The sequence below is a fragment of the Carlito syrichta genome, unplaced genomic scaffold, assembly GCF_000164805.1.
Source record: "Carlito syrichta isolate Samal-C Ts95f unplaced genomic scaffold, Tarsius_syrichta-2.0.1 Scaffold308316, whole genome shotgun sequence".
In the NCBI taxonomy this organism is placed as follows: Eukaryota; Metazoa; Chordata; class Mammalia; order Primates; family Tarsiidae; genus Carlito; species Carlito syrichta.
This window is the reverse complement of record NW_007252412.1, coordinates 113,054-134,278: the sequence shown is the minus strand read 5'-3', so window position 1 is coordinate 134,278 and position 21,225 is coordinate 113,054. Positions and strand designations below refer to the sequence as shown.

At 37.7% G+C, this 21,225-nt stretch overlaps 1 protein-coding gene across 1 annotated transcript in view; it reads left to right on the top strand.

The window, feature by feature from the left end:
• The window catches only part of CCDC192 (coiled-coil domain containing 192), a gene marked incomplete at its 3' end in the record, with an annotated part of 177,818 nt that overhangs the window by 67,921 nt on the left and 88,672 nt on the right, over nucleotides 1-21,225 (top strand). The window contains 4 exon segments of the mRNA XM_021716216.1: nucleotides 7,468-7,501; nucleotides 7,504-7,560; nucleotides 7,563-7,594; nucleotides 8,715-8,771. Of these exon segments, the coding sequence (XP_021571891.1) occupies nucleotides 7,468-7,501; nucleotides 7,504-7,560; nucleotides 7,563-7,594; nucleotides 8,715-8,771 (180 nt within the window).

Below are 21,225 nucleotides of genomic sequence, written 5' to 3'. Positions count from 1 at the left end.
CTATCTCCATGTTTACTGATTCTTTTATCTTTTTATCTGCAAGCTTATATCTGCTATTGAGCGCTTTTGGTGAATTTTTCACTTTAGCTACTGTGTTTTTCAACTCCAAATTTCTACTTGATTCCTTCTTATAATCTCTGTCACTTCAATGATATTCCTTACTTACTCATATATCACTATCTTGATTTTTTTACTTCTTTACCTATGATTTCTTCCACTTCTTTGAGCATATTTAAGATAGTTAACTTAAAGTCTTTGTCCAATAAGTTTGGATTTTACTCTCTAGTTTCTGTAAATTCCTTTTCTTTTCCTTGTGAATAGACCATATTTTACTTTGTAAAGTTTGTCATTTTTTTGGTGAGAACTGAACATTTTATATATTATAACATATTAACTCTAGAAATCAAATTCTTCCCTCACTACAAGAATTGTGGTTGTTTGTTGAGGATTGCAGTCATCCATTTGTTTCAAGAGTTTTCTGAACTAATTTGGCAAAGATTGTACTCCTTGTCATGTGTGCTCACTGAAGTCTCTGTTTCATTATTTCATTATTTCTGCAGTCAGTTAGTGACCTGACACAGATTTCCATGAATATCAGTCTCTTTCTTCATCAATCACTTCTCTGGGAGTTAAAAGCATCCTGCTACACTCCATAGTTCTGAAATGGTTGATTCTGACAGTTGTTGTCAATTCAATAATTATTTTTATGGTAGGACCAATTCCTAGGCCTTCTACTCTGTCATCTTCTGTGATATCCAAATAATTTTACTTTAACTATTACTTAAGTATAATTATAAAGTATATCAATATCTTTTCTTGATGTATCACTATGGTACAATGAATCTAATTTATCTTTTTTTGATTGTCAATGTATTACAATTTTTTTTAGCTTTTTATTAAATATTGGGGTAAATATGGAAAGTTGAAATTTCTGAGCAAGTTTACGAAGCCTCAAATGTATAATATGAAAGTTATTACTTTGCTTTACACAATTCTTAAAATGAATGTTTTTCCTGTCGTTAAATTATCTCCTCATTTCAAATTAGTTAGGACCATGAGGGGAGGAGGACCTGTTCTTCACAAGGACCTGGTCTTCATGCATTGCAGAGGTAGAATATTAGCTCCTCAGTGTCATGTGAACCATGATTCAGCAAAGGTGGCTAATTCAGATATATAAAAACTGATCATTTAAAGAATGGATTCATTTCTACTCCCCTTTTTTATAAGCAAATACCTAATACCAACCTAAACTGAGCTTTCTGTATCTGTGCACTTTCAAAAGAGTTACTTTGTAAAATTAAGAAATTTTTGTTTAAAAAATAAATAAACAAACATAAGGAAGCAATGTCCAAGGTTTCCAGAGTTTTAAAATTCAACTCTGATATCTTGCAGTGGTTAGCATGAATTTCTTATTTATTTAATGCCTTGTTTCCTATACCATAACTAATTTTAAATTTAGGCAGTATTCCTAAGAGCTTCCTGAATTAGAAGTAGACTTTGAAAAGCGTTAATACCCCAATCAAGACAATAAAGTGAATTCAAGATGGCAGCTAACATCTTTTGATTCAGCAGTAGAGTAGTCTTTATGCAGGGCTTACATTTTAATAAATTCATTGTATAATTTTTATTTTAATCTCATATATTTTTTTCCTTCTGGGTTATTAGGCTTGTTTGATGGACCATTTGCAAGGGGACTAAGGAAATACTAATTGTCCTGTGCTGATAAACAACTTCACCAGAATATAATGTAATCCAACAGCAAATTATTGGTTATTGCTACAACTTGTCCACAAAAGGAGAAAACAATGATGTCTTTTTATCCTGTTTTCATGGGATTTACATATGAGAATTAGGACTTATGGTTCAAAAATTAAATAAATGGAAAAATCTTAGCAAAGATTACTCCTGGCTAATTTGATTGCATCCTGTTGTAAGATGCAAGTTCCCTACATCCTTCTGGGGAATTTGCAATCTATTTTGAATATATATGACTGGAGAACTACCTTACTACCTTAGCAAGGTGGCATAGTAAAATCCTATTATGGGCACCAAGATCATAAAGTCAGTGAGTTGTGGGGTTAAGACTAAAACACAGGTCTCCTGACTCCAAGTCAAGATTTCTTAGTGTTAAGCTGAATCTGAGCCAAACATAGTTCAGTCAAAGGGTTAGTCAGTCAGAAACCCCCAACAAAACAAGAGGAAACAGATGGGGCTGATGTCTTTATAAAAAGGAAACAAGATGGTAGGACAGAAAGTTCTTAGATCTTGGGAAAAAATTTTTCCTTTAGGTACATAAGTCACCATTATGAGAAAGAATGCTGAAGTTCATATAATTAGGAGATAAAACATTACAGCCTTTATCATGGCAGGCAGTCTCAGAGTTAGGGTTTGAATCTGATGTAAAACTCAGGGATGGGAGGCAGACCAATGTAGTCTAAATTTAACCTTTTCTTGTTTGTTTGTTTGGTTTTTTTTGAGTCAGAGTCTCACTCGGTTGCCCAGACTGGAGTGCAGTGTCCGCTCCCGGCCACCGCAGCCTCAACCTGCTGGGCTCTGGCGATCCTTCCGCCTCAGCCTTCCAAGTAGCTGGAATTACAGGCACGCGCTACCACGCCCAGCTGATTTTTTGATTTATTGTAGATATGAGGTCTCTCTGCCCAGGCGGGTCTCAAACCCACGGGCTCAGGCAATCCACTCACCTCAGCCTCCCAAAGGTGCGGGATTACAGGCTGAGCCACTGAGCCCGGTTATTTAACGTTTTCTTATTAGCTGTGGGATCTTACGAAAGTTAATTCGCCACAAAGCATCTAGTTCCTCAATCTTTCGAAAGGTGATAATAAAAATTAAGGAAAATTGCTTATAGGTTTCAAGAAATGAAAAAAGGTCACATATATAGATAGCATCCAGCAGAATTCCTGGTATAGTGTAACTACCAGATAGATGTTCGTTACTGCTGTTTTCCATAGATTTTTCTCACTTGTGATCAAGAGCACGAGATCTTGGAACTAGACAATATATCAGTAAAATGCTCATGGCAGCAAGTAATAAAAACATAACTGTTTAAACAATTAAAAAACATATTGGCTTCCTAAATAAAAGTCACAAGGTAGGTAGGCTTCAAGATTGATTGATAAAACACTTTAATAATGTCATCAATAACAAGATTTTCTGTTGTTCTCTCTTCTTTTATGAGTGTAGATTAATCATATGCCTGGTCTCTCTGTTGTTTGTAGGATGACTATAGTAACACCCACATCTGGGAGGTGAGAGAGGGTGTTTCTTCAAGTCACATTCCACTACTGTGCAGTATGGATAACTCAAATTATGTCATATCTTCTTATACAATAGATACTGCCTCAGGAAAGCTTGACTCTGATTAGTTTAGGCCTTTATTTCTAAGTCAGTCAGCAGCAGAGAAGATGGGTTGTCATGATTACTAGGACCTACTTCTGTAGTTAGGGTGAAATTTGGGTATAGGGCATTAAACTTGATGTCCACAACTGAAAGCTTGAATTCCAGAACCTTACTTGCTATATCCTTGGGTAAGTTATATAACCTCGTGAAAACTCAATTTCTCTATCTGCAAGATGGGGATAGTAATAACATGAACTCCCAGGGGGTTTCAAAGATAAATTGAGATACTGAGCTGGGAGTGATGATTCATGACTGTAATTTCAGCACTCTGGGAGGCTGAGGCTAGAGGATTGCCTGAGCCCACAGGTTTGAGATCAGCCTGGCAACTTGGCAAGACAGTAAATCAAAAAATTAGCCAGGCATGGTGGCACATGCCTGTGGTTCCAGCTACTTGGAAGGCTGAGGCGGAAGGAGCCCTGCAGATTGAGGGTGTGGTGGCCATGAGCTTGCCACTACACTCCAGCCTGGGTGACAGAGTTACACTTTGACTCAAAAAAAAAATTGAGATACTGAAATAAATTTGAAAGCAAAGGCCTCCACAGAATGTATGGTATGTACTAAGAGCCCAATAAATGTTAATTATTGTTAATGTTGTTTATTCATCTATATAGTTTCATATTATAGCTGTTTTTAATTTGTCTTACTCTCTGGCTAAAATATTAGCTTTTGGGGGATAGGAATAACATTATTTTCATTTTTTTAATCTCCAAATTCTTACATGTAATAAGTATCCAACTAACTTCTTGAACAAATGAGTATCTGCCATCTGCTAAGTGGATGAATAAAAGTCTGACAGCAATAGAAGGCAGGGCTTTTTTGTTTGTTTGTTGGTTTGTTTGAGTTGGAGTCTCATTCTAACGTCCAGGCTTCAGTACTGTGGCATGCTCATCGCCACTGCAGCATCGACCTGCTGGGCTCAGGTGATCTTTCTGCCTCAGCTTTCCAAGTTGCTGGAACTACAGGCATGCACCACCACGCCTGGCTAATTTTTTTTGTATTGTAGAGATGAGGTCTTACCAAGTTGCCTAGGCTGGTCTTGAACCCAGGGGCTTGGGTAATCCTCTTACCTCAGCCTCCCTAAGTGTTGGTATTATAGGCATGAGTCACTGTGCCCAGTGAGAAGCCAGGTTTAAAAGAAAGACAACCATAAGGCGACTGGTTGGATTACAGATCAGACAAAATGGGCCCAATTGAGAGAGTATATTTGAGAGAAAATAATCTGAGACATAGAAAGGGTTTTCTCTGAAGATTAGAGTGGGTGCAGGCAGTGAGCAAACCAAATACAGTTTGAGTTCAGGATATATAGCTGAAAAAGCTTGTGATGCATTCAGATATTTTGTTTTATAATTTGATAAATAATAAATATTAAGATGAAACCCAGAAGAATGCTTACTGTGATCTAGAAGAGGTAGAAGAATAAATGTAATAAGAGCTACTATGTTCTTGATCTGTTCATGGCATTGTTATATTTCTCTTATATAAACTCATGTAATCCTGGAAAGCAACTCTTGAAGTAAGTGATAGTCTTTCTATCCTTGCTGACGTTTACAGATAAGAAAGAAAATCAAGCCCAGAGAGGCTAAGCAACTTGCCTAAATCAAATAGATAGTAAATAGCAAAGTTGAGACTTTTACCCACAGGAATTGACTTGTGAATCTGTGTGTTTAACCTTTACACTATACTGTATCTCTAACAAGATAGAAGCGTGCTCAGAGAAGCCATACTGCAATCCCAAGCCACCATGTACCCTAGAGTTAGTGGCCATGAAGAGCACCACAGGTCTCCCAGGTCACTGAGAACCACATGGCATATCCAAGAGTTCATGACATGTGTGATCCCTCTTGCCCTGACATTTTGTAATCCCCAGTATGTAACTCAATGGTTGTGGAGGGTGACAACTGAACAAACATTTGTTCAATGAATTGTTGTATGTCCCTTTTCGGGACTCTCAGGGACTCTTCATAGACTCTTTCAGGATTGTTGTTAAGCTAGAGAGAAAAAGCACAATAAGTTGTCTGAATGAAAGAAGTGCATCCAGAGGCTCTCCAAGGGAATTAGGGACTAGGGACTATCAAACTATCACTTTCCTCAAAAGGAATCTGCAGTCAAACAAAGATAAAGCCATTGCTAAGATGCTTTTATTTGTGGTTTAGCCTAGATCTGCCTTTGATCAGACTTCAAATGAATCCCTGTGTTTCCTCTCAGTTCCATGCACCATGTTGCTTTTGTGGTGAACTTCCAAGGGAGTCAGAACTTCACTCTTTCCAGAGAGCTGTAGCTCCCAAAAGTCAAGTTTGAAGAATCATATATAAACCACAATACAGGTTTCAGATTCAAATGTACAAATAAAGGGCAATATTGAAACAATGAAAGTGATTGTTAAGATTCTTGCACTAAATGGAATAGAATTGAGATTCCAGAAGCAAAACCTCAATTTCTCAACCAACTCATCTTCAACAAATCCTCTACCACCTACCACCAGGGAGAGGACAATCTATTCAGTAAACAGTCCTGGGAAAACTGGCTGACCACATGCAAAAGATTCAAACAGGACTCCATCTATCCCCATGCACAAAAATCAACTATAAATGGATCAGAGACCTAAATGTAAAACCTCAAGCCATAAAAACCTTAGAAAATGCAGGACACACCCTTATGGAAGTTGGAACTGGCATCCAATTCCTGAGCAAAAACCAAAATGCATGGGCCATAAGAGATAAAATAGACAAGTGGGACCTCATTAAACTGACAAACTTCTACAAAACCAAAGAAAACATCAAAAGAACAGGGAGACAGCCCACCGACTGGGAAAAATATTTGCCAACTCCATGTCTGACAAAGGCCTAACATCTAGGATCTACAAGGAACTCAAACGTGCTGAAGAGAAAAAAACAAACAAACAACTCCGTTACAAAATGGGCAAAAGACATGAACAGACACTTCTCAAAAGAAGACATATGAGTGGCCAACAGATACATGAAGGAATGTTCAACCTCACTAGTTGTCAAGGAAATGCAAAATAAAACTACACTGAGATACCACTTAACTCCAGTCAGAATGGCCATTATCAATAACTCAAAAAATAACAGATGCTGGAGAGGATGTGGTGAAAAGGGAACACTTCTACACCATTGGTGGGAATGTAAACTAGTGTAGCCTCTGTGGAAACCAGTGTGGCAATTCCTAAAAGCTCTAAAAATCAACCTTCCATATGACCCCACAATAACCCTACCGGGAATATACCCTGAAGAACTCAAATCACTCTATAAAAAAGATACCTGCACATGTATGTTTATCACAGCATTGTTCGCAATGGCAAGATCATGGAACCAACCATGCTGTCCATCGAAAGAGGACTGGATTAAAAAAATGTGGCATATATACACAATGGAATATTACACAGCCATAAAAAAGAACAAAATCATGAATTTTGCAGCAACCTGGATGGAATTAGAGCTTATAATACTGAGTGATCTCTCACAGAAACAAAGATCTGAGTATCACATGTTCTCACTCATAAGTGAACCTTGAACAACTATTGCAATACTATAAGAAAAGGATTGACAGTGGAGGGAAACTATGCGGGGACAGGGAGAGAAAGGGAGGTGGGATTAAAGGTAGTCAATATCTGTCAGGGGACAGGGGGGCACACCTCATCAACAAGGATACCTATACAATGCATATTTATATACCTAACCCTTAACTGTTCCCCGCAGTTTTAAAATAAAAAACATATATTAAAAAGAAAAGATTCTTGCACTAAAATTTCTTTGCTCACTGTAACTATGTAGTCTCATCTCTTAATTATTAAAATAGTTAATTTTAATAATTATTAATTTAAACTAATTAAAATCTTAATTATTAAAATAAATAGAGTATTTCCTTTGCTCTACAATGTTGAGCATTACTTGTTATTTATGAGGATTGTTCCAGAAGTCATTTTCATATTTAATAGATATTGGTGAAAGGCAGCATATTAATAAGTTGAACTTTTAAAAGAAGCTTTTAAAATATCACTGTACTTTACATACCTTTACAAGAAAATATTTTTAGCTTGCAGTTTCTGAAGAAATAAAATCAAAATTGCCTAAAAAGTTTCCCAGCTGAAGGAAAAACTAGAGGCTTTGAATCATATGGAAGCCAGTGGTGAATTATAAAAAATGTTCTTGTGAAAGACCAGGTATGTTGTAGAAGTAAAATCATCTTTATTTTTAAAGTTATATAATTTTATATAAACTGACAATTCTGCAAAGCTATATCAGTCTGCATTGGAAGTTCATGTTTTTACATTCATGTTGGTAAATAATAATATTTGTATTTACTGAAAGTAATTTTATTCCTTGGTGAATGTCGACATACAAAAATAATTTTGTTAATAGTAGTTTTAAAGTTTGTTTAATATGGATCCTTTTGAATAGTATTAACTGAAATAATGGATACTCTGTTTACTCTGTAAATGGTATTAACTGCACACGTGTTTCTTAGTTGTCAAGGTTGAACATTGAGGAATAGTTTATTTCTGTGTAGTAAGACAAGTAGGTAGTACCACTTTTTTTTTTGAGTTGGAGTCTCACTCTGTCACCCAGACTGGAGTGCAGTGGCCGCTCCCGGCCACTGCAGCCTCGACCTGCGGGGCTCCGGCGATCCTTCCGCCTCAGCCTTCCAAGTAGCTGGAACTACAGGCACGCGCTACCACACCCGGCTAATTTTTTTTTGTTTATTGTAGAGATGAGATCTCACCAAGTTGCCCAGGCGGGTCTCGAACCCGCGGACTCAGGCAATCCACTCACCTCAGCCTCCCAAAGTGCGGGATTACAGGCTGAGCCACGGAGCCTGGCTAGGTAGTACCACTTTGCATATGTTTTTAATCAACTACCTTATAAGAAATGATTAATCGCTGAACATTTACATATGTATCATTAAGTTTACCTCTTGTTAAACTAAAGGGGTTTGTATCTGCCTTTGGGATATATGGATATGTTTTTATGTGAAATTGTAATATATGTATGATATAAGGTGTTAGCACTAACTGTAGCACATTGAACTAACATTATTTTTCCCCAAACATTTTCTAGTTCTTAACACATTTGTATGTTTTGTCCTTGGGCTCTTACATAGAATGAAAGAGGAATAGGGATGAGAAGGATGATTTCTACAATGATGATCTTCAAAACTGTCTTCTAGCTGAGATAACGCTGCCATTCACAAAATTCAGGAACTGGTACATATTTATATGTGAATACTTTGAATATGTGAAAGGAAGAGTTATGCACTTGGTTTCTAAGCTTTTTCCTTTTTAGTGTATTGAGAAATTGCAAGCTGAAGTAAAAGCTTCTCAGGAGCAACTTACAGCTCATGTAAGTGTTTTCCTCTTTTTTCATCCCTTTATTTATATCATTGCCATCCTAGAAATGAAGAGAAATTTGCCAGAAGTTATAAATGAAGTTTGCCTGTGCAAACCAAATAACAAGGCTATAAATCAGAGTAGTTTTCATAAATAAAATCCTGATTTTTGCAGATGATAAAAATCACAAACCAACTCATATATAGTCAGATAGTCTAATCAGGTATTGTAAGGATAAGAGAACTGGAACTAAGAGCAGACTGTCAAAGAAGCCAGGCTAGTTTAGTGAATAGAAGTAGAGAGATATGGCAACTATTGACACATTGAATGTAGGTCTAGAGCAGTACTTGTTAAACTTTACTGTATGTAAGGATCACTCGGAAACCTTCTTAAAGCAAATTATCCAGAGATTCTGTTTTCTACATGCCTAGGATGGGCCTGGGAATTTGTACTTCTAGGTGATTCTAGATTCAAGAGATGTTTATGCTGCCAGTCTTTATATGACACTTTGCACAGCACTGCTTATCTATCTATCTATCTATCTATCTATCTATCTATCTATCTATCTATATCTATCATCATCATCATCTATCTACATTCTGCTCCAGTTTTGTGATTTTTAGGTAAGTGACCATGTAAAACAACTAGTACATAATTGTCCATTTTCTCCTGCAGGTACTCCCCTAAGAAAGACCACATTAATTTCTAGGGCAAATTTCACTTATACTCTAGCCTATGTTTACTCAGAAAACAACTCATGAGCATTTTCTGCCACAATGCCTTTATATATTCACACCCATAAGCCAGTCAACTTGCCACTGCTTCTTCCCAGATCTGAACAACCCTAATGACCTAGGCATCTCCTCAAAGACTTGCTTACCATGTTTTTCGTCATCTTGTCTATTCCCATTCCGGCTACTATGGGATGACTTCTAGTCATGTTAATGACCAGTCTTAACAACATTCAGATCCTCGGACAAACCTGAGACTTAAGAGGCTGCAGTTCAGACGATCTGCAGAAAACACTGGAAAAAAACAACAACTCTAATGACCATCCCTTTGTTGTTTCAATTGAACTAACTTGGGTAAAATCTTGGTAACTGCCCCATTTTAGTGCTGGAGAAGAGAAAAGTTAACATGCTGTGGCAGTTAGCAGAGCTTTTAACTAACTTCAGAATATTAATTGGCCTGAATGCTTAATCGACTAATATTGAAAATGACTAAAGCCTGCCTTTGTGGCATTGTGACACATTCCGACAGAAATATTTCTCATTAGCCCAGTGTTCTGTTGCAGTTGCCTCTCCCCTTGTTTGCCCCCAAGGATGTCAGATAATGACTATTGTCAGAGGATGTCGCCCCATGACAGATGAATACCTACAGCCATTCACATGGAGGGAATTTTGAGCTCAAAATTTTATAAGGAGAGCGGAGGTATTCACTAAGGTTCTGATATTAACTCCCAGCCTCTATTTATGAAAACAGATGAAAAAATTATAGCCACTGGTGCCTTAGAGAAATTCCTGTGGTGTCTTCTTTCATTGCTTAGTTTCTATGGATTCTGTCCCAGCACCCTGCCATGACTGCTTTAAGCATGTCTGAAATGGGATTGTGTCCTTGTATTAGGGTATTGATAGCAATGAGTGAGATTTCTCATATGTAATTGTCCAACATTTCACTTTTCAAGATAGCATTGAATTCATCAAGGTTGTACTTCAATTTATCAAGAAAAACGTAAGTGAAAACAATGTTAACAATAGTGTTTACTGAGAGTGGATTATATGTCTTCTATTTGGAAAGTGCTGCATGTATTATTTATTTTAAATTTCAATAAAACCCGACAAGATGAGCATTATTTTCCAGGTAAGAAAACTGAATCTTAAAAAGATTAGGTCACTTGTCACACTCCGAAACTCATGATTTTTCTGTTACAACTTGCTGCCTCTCCAAATTATATTCTCTACATGCCTCTTGAGGTGTTCAATGGCATTTATAAAGGTTCTATTTTCAATTCCTTTTTCTCTTTCTGTTCACTCTTAGTAATTCACCATTTCACAAGGCTCCAACTCTCACTCTCATGCAAATAAACGATAACCTTCATCGCCACTAAGTTCCTTCTATCTTAATCATCCCCAGATTAGAGAGCTCCTTAGGTTTTAATGAGCATTGTCCTTGGAGAAAACATTCCATAAGCTGCTAATAGATATTCTGAAAAAAAAAATGGTGAGTAAAGGAGTTGGAAACGAAGTTAAGTTAAATGGGCTTGTTTCTCACAGCACTTATCTATTTACAAACAAGGATCTTTCTTTTTACAGGTCCTTTCCCAAAGGTGTTTGATCATAAATGATGTTTTATAACAAGCAGGTTTGGCGACTACTGTCATATGGCATCAAATGGAAGCAGTCTGCTTCCTAAATATGACCTGAATTTATCTTGCTGACACCTCAGGCTCAGCATATACATAGTCAAATTTATTATCTTCTATTTTCAGCTCTTGAATGTTTCCCTGTCCATATTCTCCAGCCATAGAGAATAATATTACACTACTGTGATTTGTCCTAGATTCACACTAGAAAGCAGTTTTAAAATCCTGCATTTTTCTGCCACCATCTGGTTGTCAGGCCCTGAGTATGCTTCTACAAGTTATCGTGCTTCTGTGTCTTCTGTTCAATTACACTGCAACTTCCCTAGCTCTTTCTGATCGTAGAAGTTTTAATTAATGGGACTTGCTCTAAATTATCAACACATGTGAGTTTAGAGCCCTCCACTGGCCCCTTTTCCATCATAAAGTAGCCCACTTTCTCTGACACCATCAAGCACTGTTTACATAGAAGAGAAAGGATAAAAATCTATGTGTACAGGTTTAAAATGGGTGTAGAAAACCAAACAGAGCCAAAGTATAACATTCACATAGAGAATGTGATCTACTGGAGTGGCAGAGAAGAGAAAGAGGATTAAGGGACCAAGATGGCAGGACTGGAACACTGTAAGATGGGGAGAGGGTGCTCCTGGGATAAGACACTGAAAGACTCCTGAGAGCTCTGGAGATGCTGAAGATTCATAAGTAAATAGAAGTATTAATAAGAGTTGCCTGGCAGTATATACTTGAACTCCCTTAAGGGTTTGAGAGTTATGTGTAAGGTGTGTAATTTCTGCTTGGACTATGTCTTCTTAATGTAACATTGGCAGGACTTGACCTCTGTAGTAGTCTCTTGGTTTCCACCCTAAGTGAAGTTTTCAAAGCACTATCTCTGTCCTTCATCTCCTCTTCTTCCTTATTACCCTCTCTATGCCTCGGACTAAGCCCACTGGTAAAACAGAGCCTCTGTCTTTCGTTATATGCCCAGAATTCATTGATGCTCCCTGACTTTGCTCATAGTATTCTTTGGGACTAGAATATCCTTCTCTCTACTCTTCATTCAAATAACTCTTACTCTCCTTGCAAGACTCCTGTCAGGGACCAACTTCTTCTCCCTTAGGCCCCAGATCACTTTCTGAGAGTTCCCATAGCCCCCTTTAGGTACATCTATTTGAGCTTTTCATTTATTTATTTATTTTGTATTTTTTTTTAATTTTAAAGATGTGGGGTACAATTCAGGGTTAGGTATAAAAATGTTGATTATGCAGCTACCCTTGTTGATGAGTTGAGCTCCTCCCTTCCCTAGCAGTTTCTTTCAACTGCCAATCTCAACCCCTCCCTGGCAGTTTCCCACCACTGTCGATCTCTTTCTTATAGTATTATGGTAATTGTTCAAGGTTCGCTTATGAGTGAAAACATATGGTGCTCTGTTCTTTGTTTCTGTGATAGATCACTGAGTATGACTGACTCTAAATTCATCCAAGTTGCTGCAAAGTCCATATGCTTGTCCTTCTTTATGGCTGCAAAATATTCCATTATGTATATGTACCACATTTTTAAAATACAATCCAGCTTCCATGGGCAGCATGGTTGGTTCCATGTTTTTGCTATTGTGAATAGAGCTGCAACAAACATACGTGTGCAGGTGTCTTTTTTGTAGAATAATTTGAGTTCCTCTGGATATATTCCCAATGGGGAATTGCTGGGTCATATGGAAGGTCAATTTCTAGTTTTTTCAGAAATTGCCACACTGTCCTCCAAAGAGGTTGCACTAGTTTGCATTCCCACCAGTAGTGTTGAAGCATTCCTTTTGTATTTCTGATTGTGCTTATTTGGGCTTTTTCTCTCTTTTTCTTGTTCATTCTGACTAGGGGTCCATCAATCTTGTCGATTCTTTCAAAGAACCAGCTTTTTGTTTTGTTGATGTTTTCTATGATATTTTTGTCTTCTATGTCCCATATTTGGGCTCTTATTTTGGTCATTTGGATTCTTCTGCTAAAGTAGAGGTTTTGATGGTCTTTTCTTTCCAGCTCCCTTAGGTGATTTGTTAGGCTCTCAACTTCTGATCTTTCCTTTTTCTTAATGTGTGCTCATAGAAATATAAATTCCCCTCTTAGTACTAATTTCATGGCATCCCATAGGTTTTTCATTTTCATTTGATTCCAGGAATCTTTCGATTTCTGCTTTGATTTCAGTTTTGATCCAGTAGTTGTTTGGCATCTTGCTGTTTGGTGTCCATGTCTTTGTGGGCTTTGGGGAAATTTTTGTTGGTGTTGATATTTATTTTTATTCCACTGTGGTCTGAGAAGGTGCATGGCAATATTTTAACCTTATGGAATTTGTTTATGCTTGATTTATGGCCAAGGATGTGATTGATCTTGGAGTATGTTATTAGTAGAATGTATATTCTGTGGTTGTTGAGTGGAACAATCTGTAGGTATCTATTAAGTCTATTTGGTCGAGTGTCAAATTTAGGTTCTGGATCTCCTTGTTGATTTTTTGCCTCGATGATCTATCTAGGGCTATTAGTGGAGTATTCAAGTTCCCTGCTATAATAGTGCTAGTCAATATCTTTTTTCAGTTTACTTAGTAGTTTATTTGAGCTTTTAAAAGAAAAACTTGGGCAACCCCCTTGAGTTCCCTTCCACTGTGGGAGCTTTTCTGTCCTCTCAATAAATCCTGCTTTCAAAAAAAAGAAAAGAAAAGAAAGAAAAACTAAGAATGCACGCAGTGGCTCACACGAGGGGTGAAGGTGAGATTACTTGAACCTAAGAGTTTAAGACCAGCCTGGGTAAGATAGCAAAACCTCATCTCTACAAAAAAGTTAAAAAATTAGCTATGTGTAGTGACACTGACTATAGTTCCAGCTATTCGGGGTGCTGAGGCAGAAAGATTGCTTGAGCCCAGGAGGTCGAGGTTACATGAGCTATGATCTTGCCACTGCACTCCAGCCTGGGCAACAGAGTGAGACAAATTAAATGTAACAAAGTTTATTTCAGCAAAGAAAGATTTCTCAATCATGCAGTACTCAGAACCAGAAGTGAATTAGAGAGCTTGGTCCAGCAGGTGAGCAGTAAGTTTTTATAGACCAAACACAAATCCAAAGTAGAGAAAATACCTGACTGACTATACTAGGTATTTGCCTAATTTTGGCATGGTCTGATCAGTTGGCTGCCTGTTTTTGGCTGAAGCTTGGCTATTTGTGATTGACTGAAACCTAGCTATTTGTTACAAAAATTACACTTTGAAATTAGGTGTCAGTTTGCTAAGCAAGCACTGAAAATAAGGAGACAGCCTCCGGCCAGTGGTCTCCTGCTTATTTAACAGAGCTCAATACACATTTTGTTGACATTATCTGTTTATATACTCATATCTGTCCCCCACTAGACTCTAAACTTATTGAAGGCAGCACCAACATTGTGTCTCTGAACCCACTTTACCAAATACAGTGATAGGGACATTGTAGTCACCCAATACATTTTGCTGAATTGAATTGAATTCACTATCACTCTGATCATGTCGTTTTCTTTGTTCCAAAGCCTAGAATGAGACAAGGGTTGCTATTATCCCAGAATGAGGTCCAGCCTGCCAACAGGACCTGAACCCTGTACTTGCCTAATCTCCATCATACATCCGTGACCCCCAAGTATGCCATGCATCCCTGCTCTGGGGGCTTTGCTCTTAGTTCGTTTTCACCTGGAATACGTTTCCCTGTCATTGAGTTTTCCAGATTCCCATTCTTTATCAACATCTGTCCTTTCAGGAAGTTCTCCCTGATCGTAAACCCAGACACAACACATTCTTCCTTCGTGCTTCCACGGCAGTTCTCTGTACCTATATCACATTATGCCCCACAATAGAATAATTTGATATGGTCTATCTCTTCTCCAAGACCACAAGTCCTTGGAGAACAGAGAGCAAGCCTGTTTATCTGCATGCCTCCCATAGTGTCTGGCTCAATGCCTTGTACAGATTTCATTGAATGAATTGTTAAAATGGCTAAATTAAAGTGTAACATTATTTTGGCTCTTATAAGGAGGATACTTTATACCTCAAGGAAAAATCACTTTATGAAAAGGATTGTATTCCTTGAAGACACCAGTTATGTAAGGCATTACTTTAATCTGAGACTCATACTTCCAAGGTATAACTTGCAAGGGGCAAAAAGTAAGGATCTCTAAAAGTGGAAATAGAAGGAAAAAATAACAAAGAAAGAAAACACAATTGTTGGAAACCCCTATTTCAGGTGAAGTAAAAAGTTTTTCAAGGAAACATGGTCCTAACATGAAAATTAACAACCTAATGTCTTGGCTTGCTTTTATTCAGAGTTCATTCATTTAGTACTCAATAGTTGAATCATATAATTAAATTGATAGCTATGAAATGGAAAGAAGATACAAGAATTAACATTTCAGAGTTAGCATTTGTTAATACTTTGAAGATTAAAATCTCATTCCATTAATTTTACTGTGCCTAGTCACAGCTTATACTTTTAAAAGAATTATAAAGAGCTGCCACTCCCAATGTACATATGTGTACCCAGGCTGGGCCATAACAGGGCTGAGTACCTTGAGTGTTTTTATCACTCCCTCCCACATGATTACTTATCCACTTAGAGACCTGCATGGGATAAAATAAATATTTGAAGTGAATGCTTATGATCACTTAAAGATAATTGTTCATGTTAGGGCAACTTGAGGTAAGGCTAGGTATCTTAAGGAAAAAATTTTTAAAAATTAATACCTCTGAAATTATTGAATTCATTTTTTACCTATATTTAGTATTGGGGGGCAAAAGTGCTCAGCTTTTTTTCACTCCCATCATTGATGATCTGATTATCTGCAGTAGTCCAGAGGTCTGGCTCCCATGCTCAGCTCCATCCCAATGACCATCCTATCTCTTGGCATCTAGCTACTCACAAGATTTGACCAGGGCCTAAATTTCTATAATATTCAATGAGATTATTTCAAACAGAAATCTGGATAATTGACTGGCAGGCACTCAAGTTTAATGTTATTCTCTATACTGTCCTATATGTTTAAAATATTTCATAATAAACTAAAAAGTTGAAACCTCTATATGAAGGAATCTTTCAAACAAATCATGTAGCATGCTTTAAGCTATGGGAAAAAGGAGTGTGTCTTTGAAAATGGAAGCTCCTGAACCACAATTCTAAAAGATCCTCTTAGACTGGAAGTTCAAGGTAAGGCACACAGGGAATGGGAGGCACACCATTGGCACCCATGATAAGTTTCTTCCAAAAAGTTGGTTTAACTTTCTTTCCTTCTCTAAAGAAGCTATCAACTGCCATTTTACTTTCTGAATTAAGAATCTATAAGAGTCTCAATTTAGATCATGTGTAGACTCCTCTCCCATAGAAATTCAGACCCTCTTGCTAATTGACCTTTCCTACTATGTGGAGGACTATTTTCTTAAGTTTTGTTCTGCTGCCTAAGCATTCATTGACACACCTTTGGCAATAATTCCCAAATGTCCTTTTAGTTGCATCTCATCATGTGCAGTCTTGGAGGATCTATAATTCAAAGTACCCTGTCAACTGCTAGCTGGGGAATGGGTATGTGACAAATGGACTCTTTCTCCAGGGACTCTGTATATTAACTCAAGTAAAACAAGAGAGGAAAAGCAGTCAGAGCCTATATATTCTGTCAGAGATGCCCCGACATCTTGGTGAAGGAGTTTATGCTGCTTGGACCAGATATGTTCTAGATTTCCCTCATTTCTGAATCTGATTCTTATTGGTTTTAGGAGTCACCCAATAGCCCTCCAGTAAATTCTCTTTTTCCTTAAGCTAACCAGAATCAGATTAAGTTGTCTATAACCGAGAATCTGTAGTTCTTACATTATCTCTGTGGTTCTCAAAGTGTTGCCCCTGGACCAGAAGCATTGATATTACCTGGGACTTATTTGAAATTCAGATTTTGAGGTCTCATTACATCCTCCTAAGTCAGAAACTCTGGGAGAAGGATCCAGCAATGTGTTTTTAAAAGCCTTCCAGGTGATTCTGATGCTGGGTAACATTTGAGAAGCACTGTACTGTCCAATAATGCCCCATTGCTTTCAGCCTAGACCCTTTCTGACCAGGACATCATTTCTGACCAGCATCTCACTGATGGGGCCGACCTCTTAGGTCTCATGCTCCTGGAGCTGGGAAACATCTCCAGGTCTGATTCCCAGCACAGCACTGGAAATCGCGACACTCCATGGCACACCTTACTGTTTGTTCTACTAGTGAGTCAAATGAAAATGATCTGTCTACCCTTCCTTTCCAGACTCTATAATTCTGTATGCTTTAGAAGCATCACTTCATTCCTAAAGCTAGTCATGACTAATTCTACCATATAGTGAAAGTCGTTGATAACACCCTGGACATAACAAGATACAACTTCCTAAGTGCTACCACTCACATTATGTCATTTATATTTCACAGCAAACTTATGAAATAGGTATGACACTTATTCTTCTATCAGATGAAAAAAGTGAGTCAAAGACACTAAGAGCCCTAGTCACAGAGAAGAGTTAATATGTAGCAAAAGCAAAGCCTTGAATGTTAACTCCAGAGTTCGTTTCTTAAGCTTGATTTCATTTCCAACTCAGAATTGTTGCCACAAGTATATGCCAATGCACAGGTGTCAGCTGTGACGATAAATTAATTTTTATTATCTTTTAACTTTATTGTATTCCCCAGGCCCAATGACAAAATTAATCAGCCTGAGAGACTTTGGCAGTAAGATCTAATAGAGTTCTACCTAGAACCTGTGAGGAATGGATCAGTTCCTTTCCTGTGGGCCAGTCTTAGACATATTAATCTAAATGGAAAATTCCAGCTGATTATTTATGAGCAGAACCAGGTGGTACTGAACGGTTGCCTGTAGGATAAATTCAGGAAATAGTTTTGGTTGCATGTGTTGATTATATTAAAATAAACCTTCCTCTGCATCCCACCTTCTTCGGTTGGATTATCTGGACTGGATGATTATTTTCCCTCCTTTTAACCCTTTGTGTGGTTATTCCATGGCTCATCTTCCACATGCTTGATCTGGAGAAGTTAACAATCATAGGAGAACAGCAGAATCTTTTGAAGGTGAATGTTGCTGCCAAGTTTCTCGAGAGCTGGGGGGAGGATGGGCATCTGAGGTCTCATTTTGCATCAGCAGGTTGCTCCTAACCTGGTAACAGTACTCTCTGAATTATGATCTATTAACAGATCCTGCCCAGTAAGGTGTGGTCAAATAGCTAACATCTAGCATGTTGATGACTCAATATTCAAAATAAACCTTGGGAGCCCCACCAAAAATCATATTATTTTATTATTATCTTTTTTTCCCCTCAAAAAGCAAAGATACAATAAATTTATCTGGGAGTCACTAGTCTTAGTTGTTGTATCTACTAGTAAGAGCAGATGGAAGGGCAGGGACCTAAAGTATGAGTTGGGTCAGTTAACATCATGCAAGTCAGGATTCTGGCTGGCACTCGGGAGGCTTATTTTCTCCTTTCTGATCAGGTTTGAGTCCCGTTTCCTCATTTTCTATTGATTATGAATAAGTTTAAGCTGATGGTTCTGCTTGGAGGATAAGGTTTAAAATAAAGGTCAAGCTGAAAAACAACCCATGGTCAATTTCTGCCACCCTAACTACCACTGCATGTGTCTGCTATTTGCTTAGCTATCTAGTTGGACACTGGGTGACTTTTTTTTTTTTTTTTTAGTAAATACCTATTAGCTAATGTTGTGTTTTATCAAATGTATATAGTTTATTACTTGATAAGCTTAAACTTCTCATACCAACATCCTATCAAAGGAATATATGGATTTTAGAGTCCCTAATATTCCAACAGAGGTCACTGTTATGAACTTTGCCTACTTGTCAAAAAATTAGATGGGAATAAGGTAGGACTGCTCTCAGCTGTTTCCTCCTTTGGTCCTGAGATACATTCATCTATATAAACTTCCAGCCCTCAATGTTCACACAGAATTCACTCTTTACTATGACTGCAAGGATCTAACAGAAACCATATTTTTTGTTATTTGTTTTCTTAATAATTCAAATTACCTTAAGATGAGTGAGAGGCATACTTTTCCATTACAGAGAATAAGGAGATGAGCTATTGATATGAATCATGAGTAAGTTTTAAAAAGCTGCTGGTCCTGCTAATTCCTGCCAGACAGTGAAGGAGAATGAGGCCCTGGGTTGGAACCTTAGCTCTGCTACCCCAGCAGCATGATCGGGCAAAGGTTATTTAATTCTATTTCTCTTACCTATGGAAAGAACCTAACAACATTACTTAGCCGAATAGGGTTTTGTGGAGGTTATGTTAAGTTTTGAAATGAGATAATACATCTGAAGTAGTTAGCAGAGTGCCCAGCATATACTGTGTTCAATAAATCTATTAATAGCTTATTTTTATTATTATTTTATTTTATTTTTTAATTTAATTTTATTTTTTTGAGTTGGAGTCTCACTCTGTCGCCCAGACTGCAGTGCAGTGGCCGCTCCCAGCTACCGCAGCCTCGACCTGCTAGGCTCCAGCGATCCTTCCGCCTCAGCCTTCCAAGTAGCTGGAATTACAGGCATGTGCTACCACGCCCGGCTGATTTTTTGATTTATTGTAGAGATGAGGTCTCGCTGCCCAGGCGGGTCTCGAACCCGCGGGCTCAGGCAGTCCGCTCACCTCAGTCTCCCAAAGGCGCGGGATTACAGGCTGAGCCACCGAGCCCGGCAATAGGTTATTTTTAAACAGAGTTACCTTTTTTAGTAACTGTTCCATAATTTTATGGGATCTTAGTTAATAATTTTATAGAATTAGGTATCTCATTTTGGCTGCCTGTTCATTTTATTGTCAATACTAGGAAGTTAATTAATAAAAGATTCAAATTACTTTCTGGGAAGAATCTAATCAAGTCTATCAGGTCAGTCCTTTCTCAGTGTATTTCTTCCCTTGGTGAATGTCTTCTCAAGTCTTTGACAGAGCTCTCTCTTCATCATTTAGTTGTCTATTTCTCTGTCTCAACCCCAATTAGATCACAAGCTTCTTGAGGTTAGATCCTGGGTCTATATTACTATGTCTCTGGAGAAGTAGTCTCTCAATAAGTATTTTTAAATCAATCAATCAATCAATCAGTGGGTGAATGGATGAATGAATGTGCACAACTTTTCAATTCAAGAAGTATCATTTCAGGCTCTACATTTCCAAAAGATGATGTCAGTTCTAGAACCAACCCAGCTGCCATTTCTACCAGAGAGCTCTGTGCTTAACTCTACTCTCCAGGCTGACCAAGTGTTAATATATGGGCTCAACACTTAGCTTTAAAAAGTTTAGATGAGAGGAAGCATATAGCAGAAAACTATTTAAAATATAGTCCACTTATTTCCTTCAGATAGACAACCTAAAGTCCAAAGCTTAGATGAGAGGAAGCATATAGCAGAAAACTATCTAAAATATAGTCCATTTATTTCCTTCAGATAGACAACCTAAAGTCCTAAATCCTGAATTACATAAGATCAGCAATGAGTCACATTCCTAGACTGCATCAAGGTACCCTTGAACTGTTTTCACTGAAAGGCAGGGGGTGGGAGGTAATATGATGTTAATGTCCGATGTGAAAGGATTTTACAAGAAACTGTCCTAGGTTGTATGCTATTCTGCAGCAGCAATGCTGGTGCTTCCACTGGACACTGAGCTAGATTTTACTCTATAGATGTCATTTTTATTTTTATAAATGCTTAATTTTACCACCAGAAAGACTAGAACCAAGTTTGTACCTTACCTCTAACAAGTGATTATGTTATATCAGTGCATGAATTGTATGAACCAACCTTCCTTCTTGCCCCATGTTATTTTCTTTCTTTCTTTTATTATAAAGATGTGGGATACAATTCAGGGTTAGGTTTACAAACGTTAATTATGCAGGTACTCTTGTTGATGAGGTATACCCCTCCCTCCACTAGCAGTTTCCTTCAACTGCCAATCCAACTTCCCTTCCCCTGGCAGTTTCCCACTACTGCCAATTCCTTTCTTATAGTGTTATGATAATTGTTCAAGGTCTGCTTATGAGTGAGAACATATGGTGCTCTGTTCTTTGTTTCTGTGATAC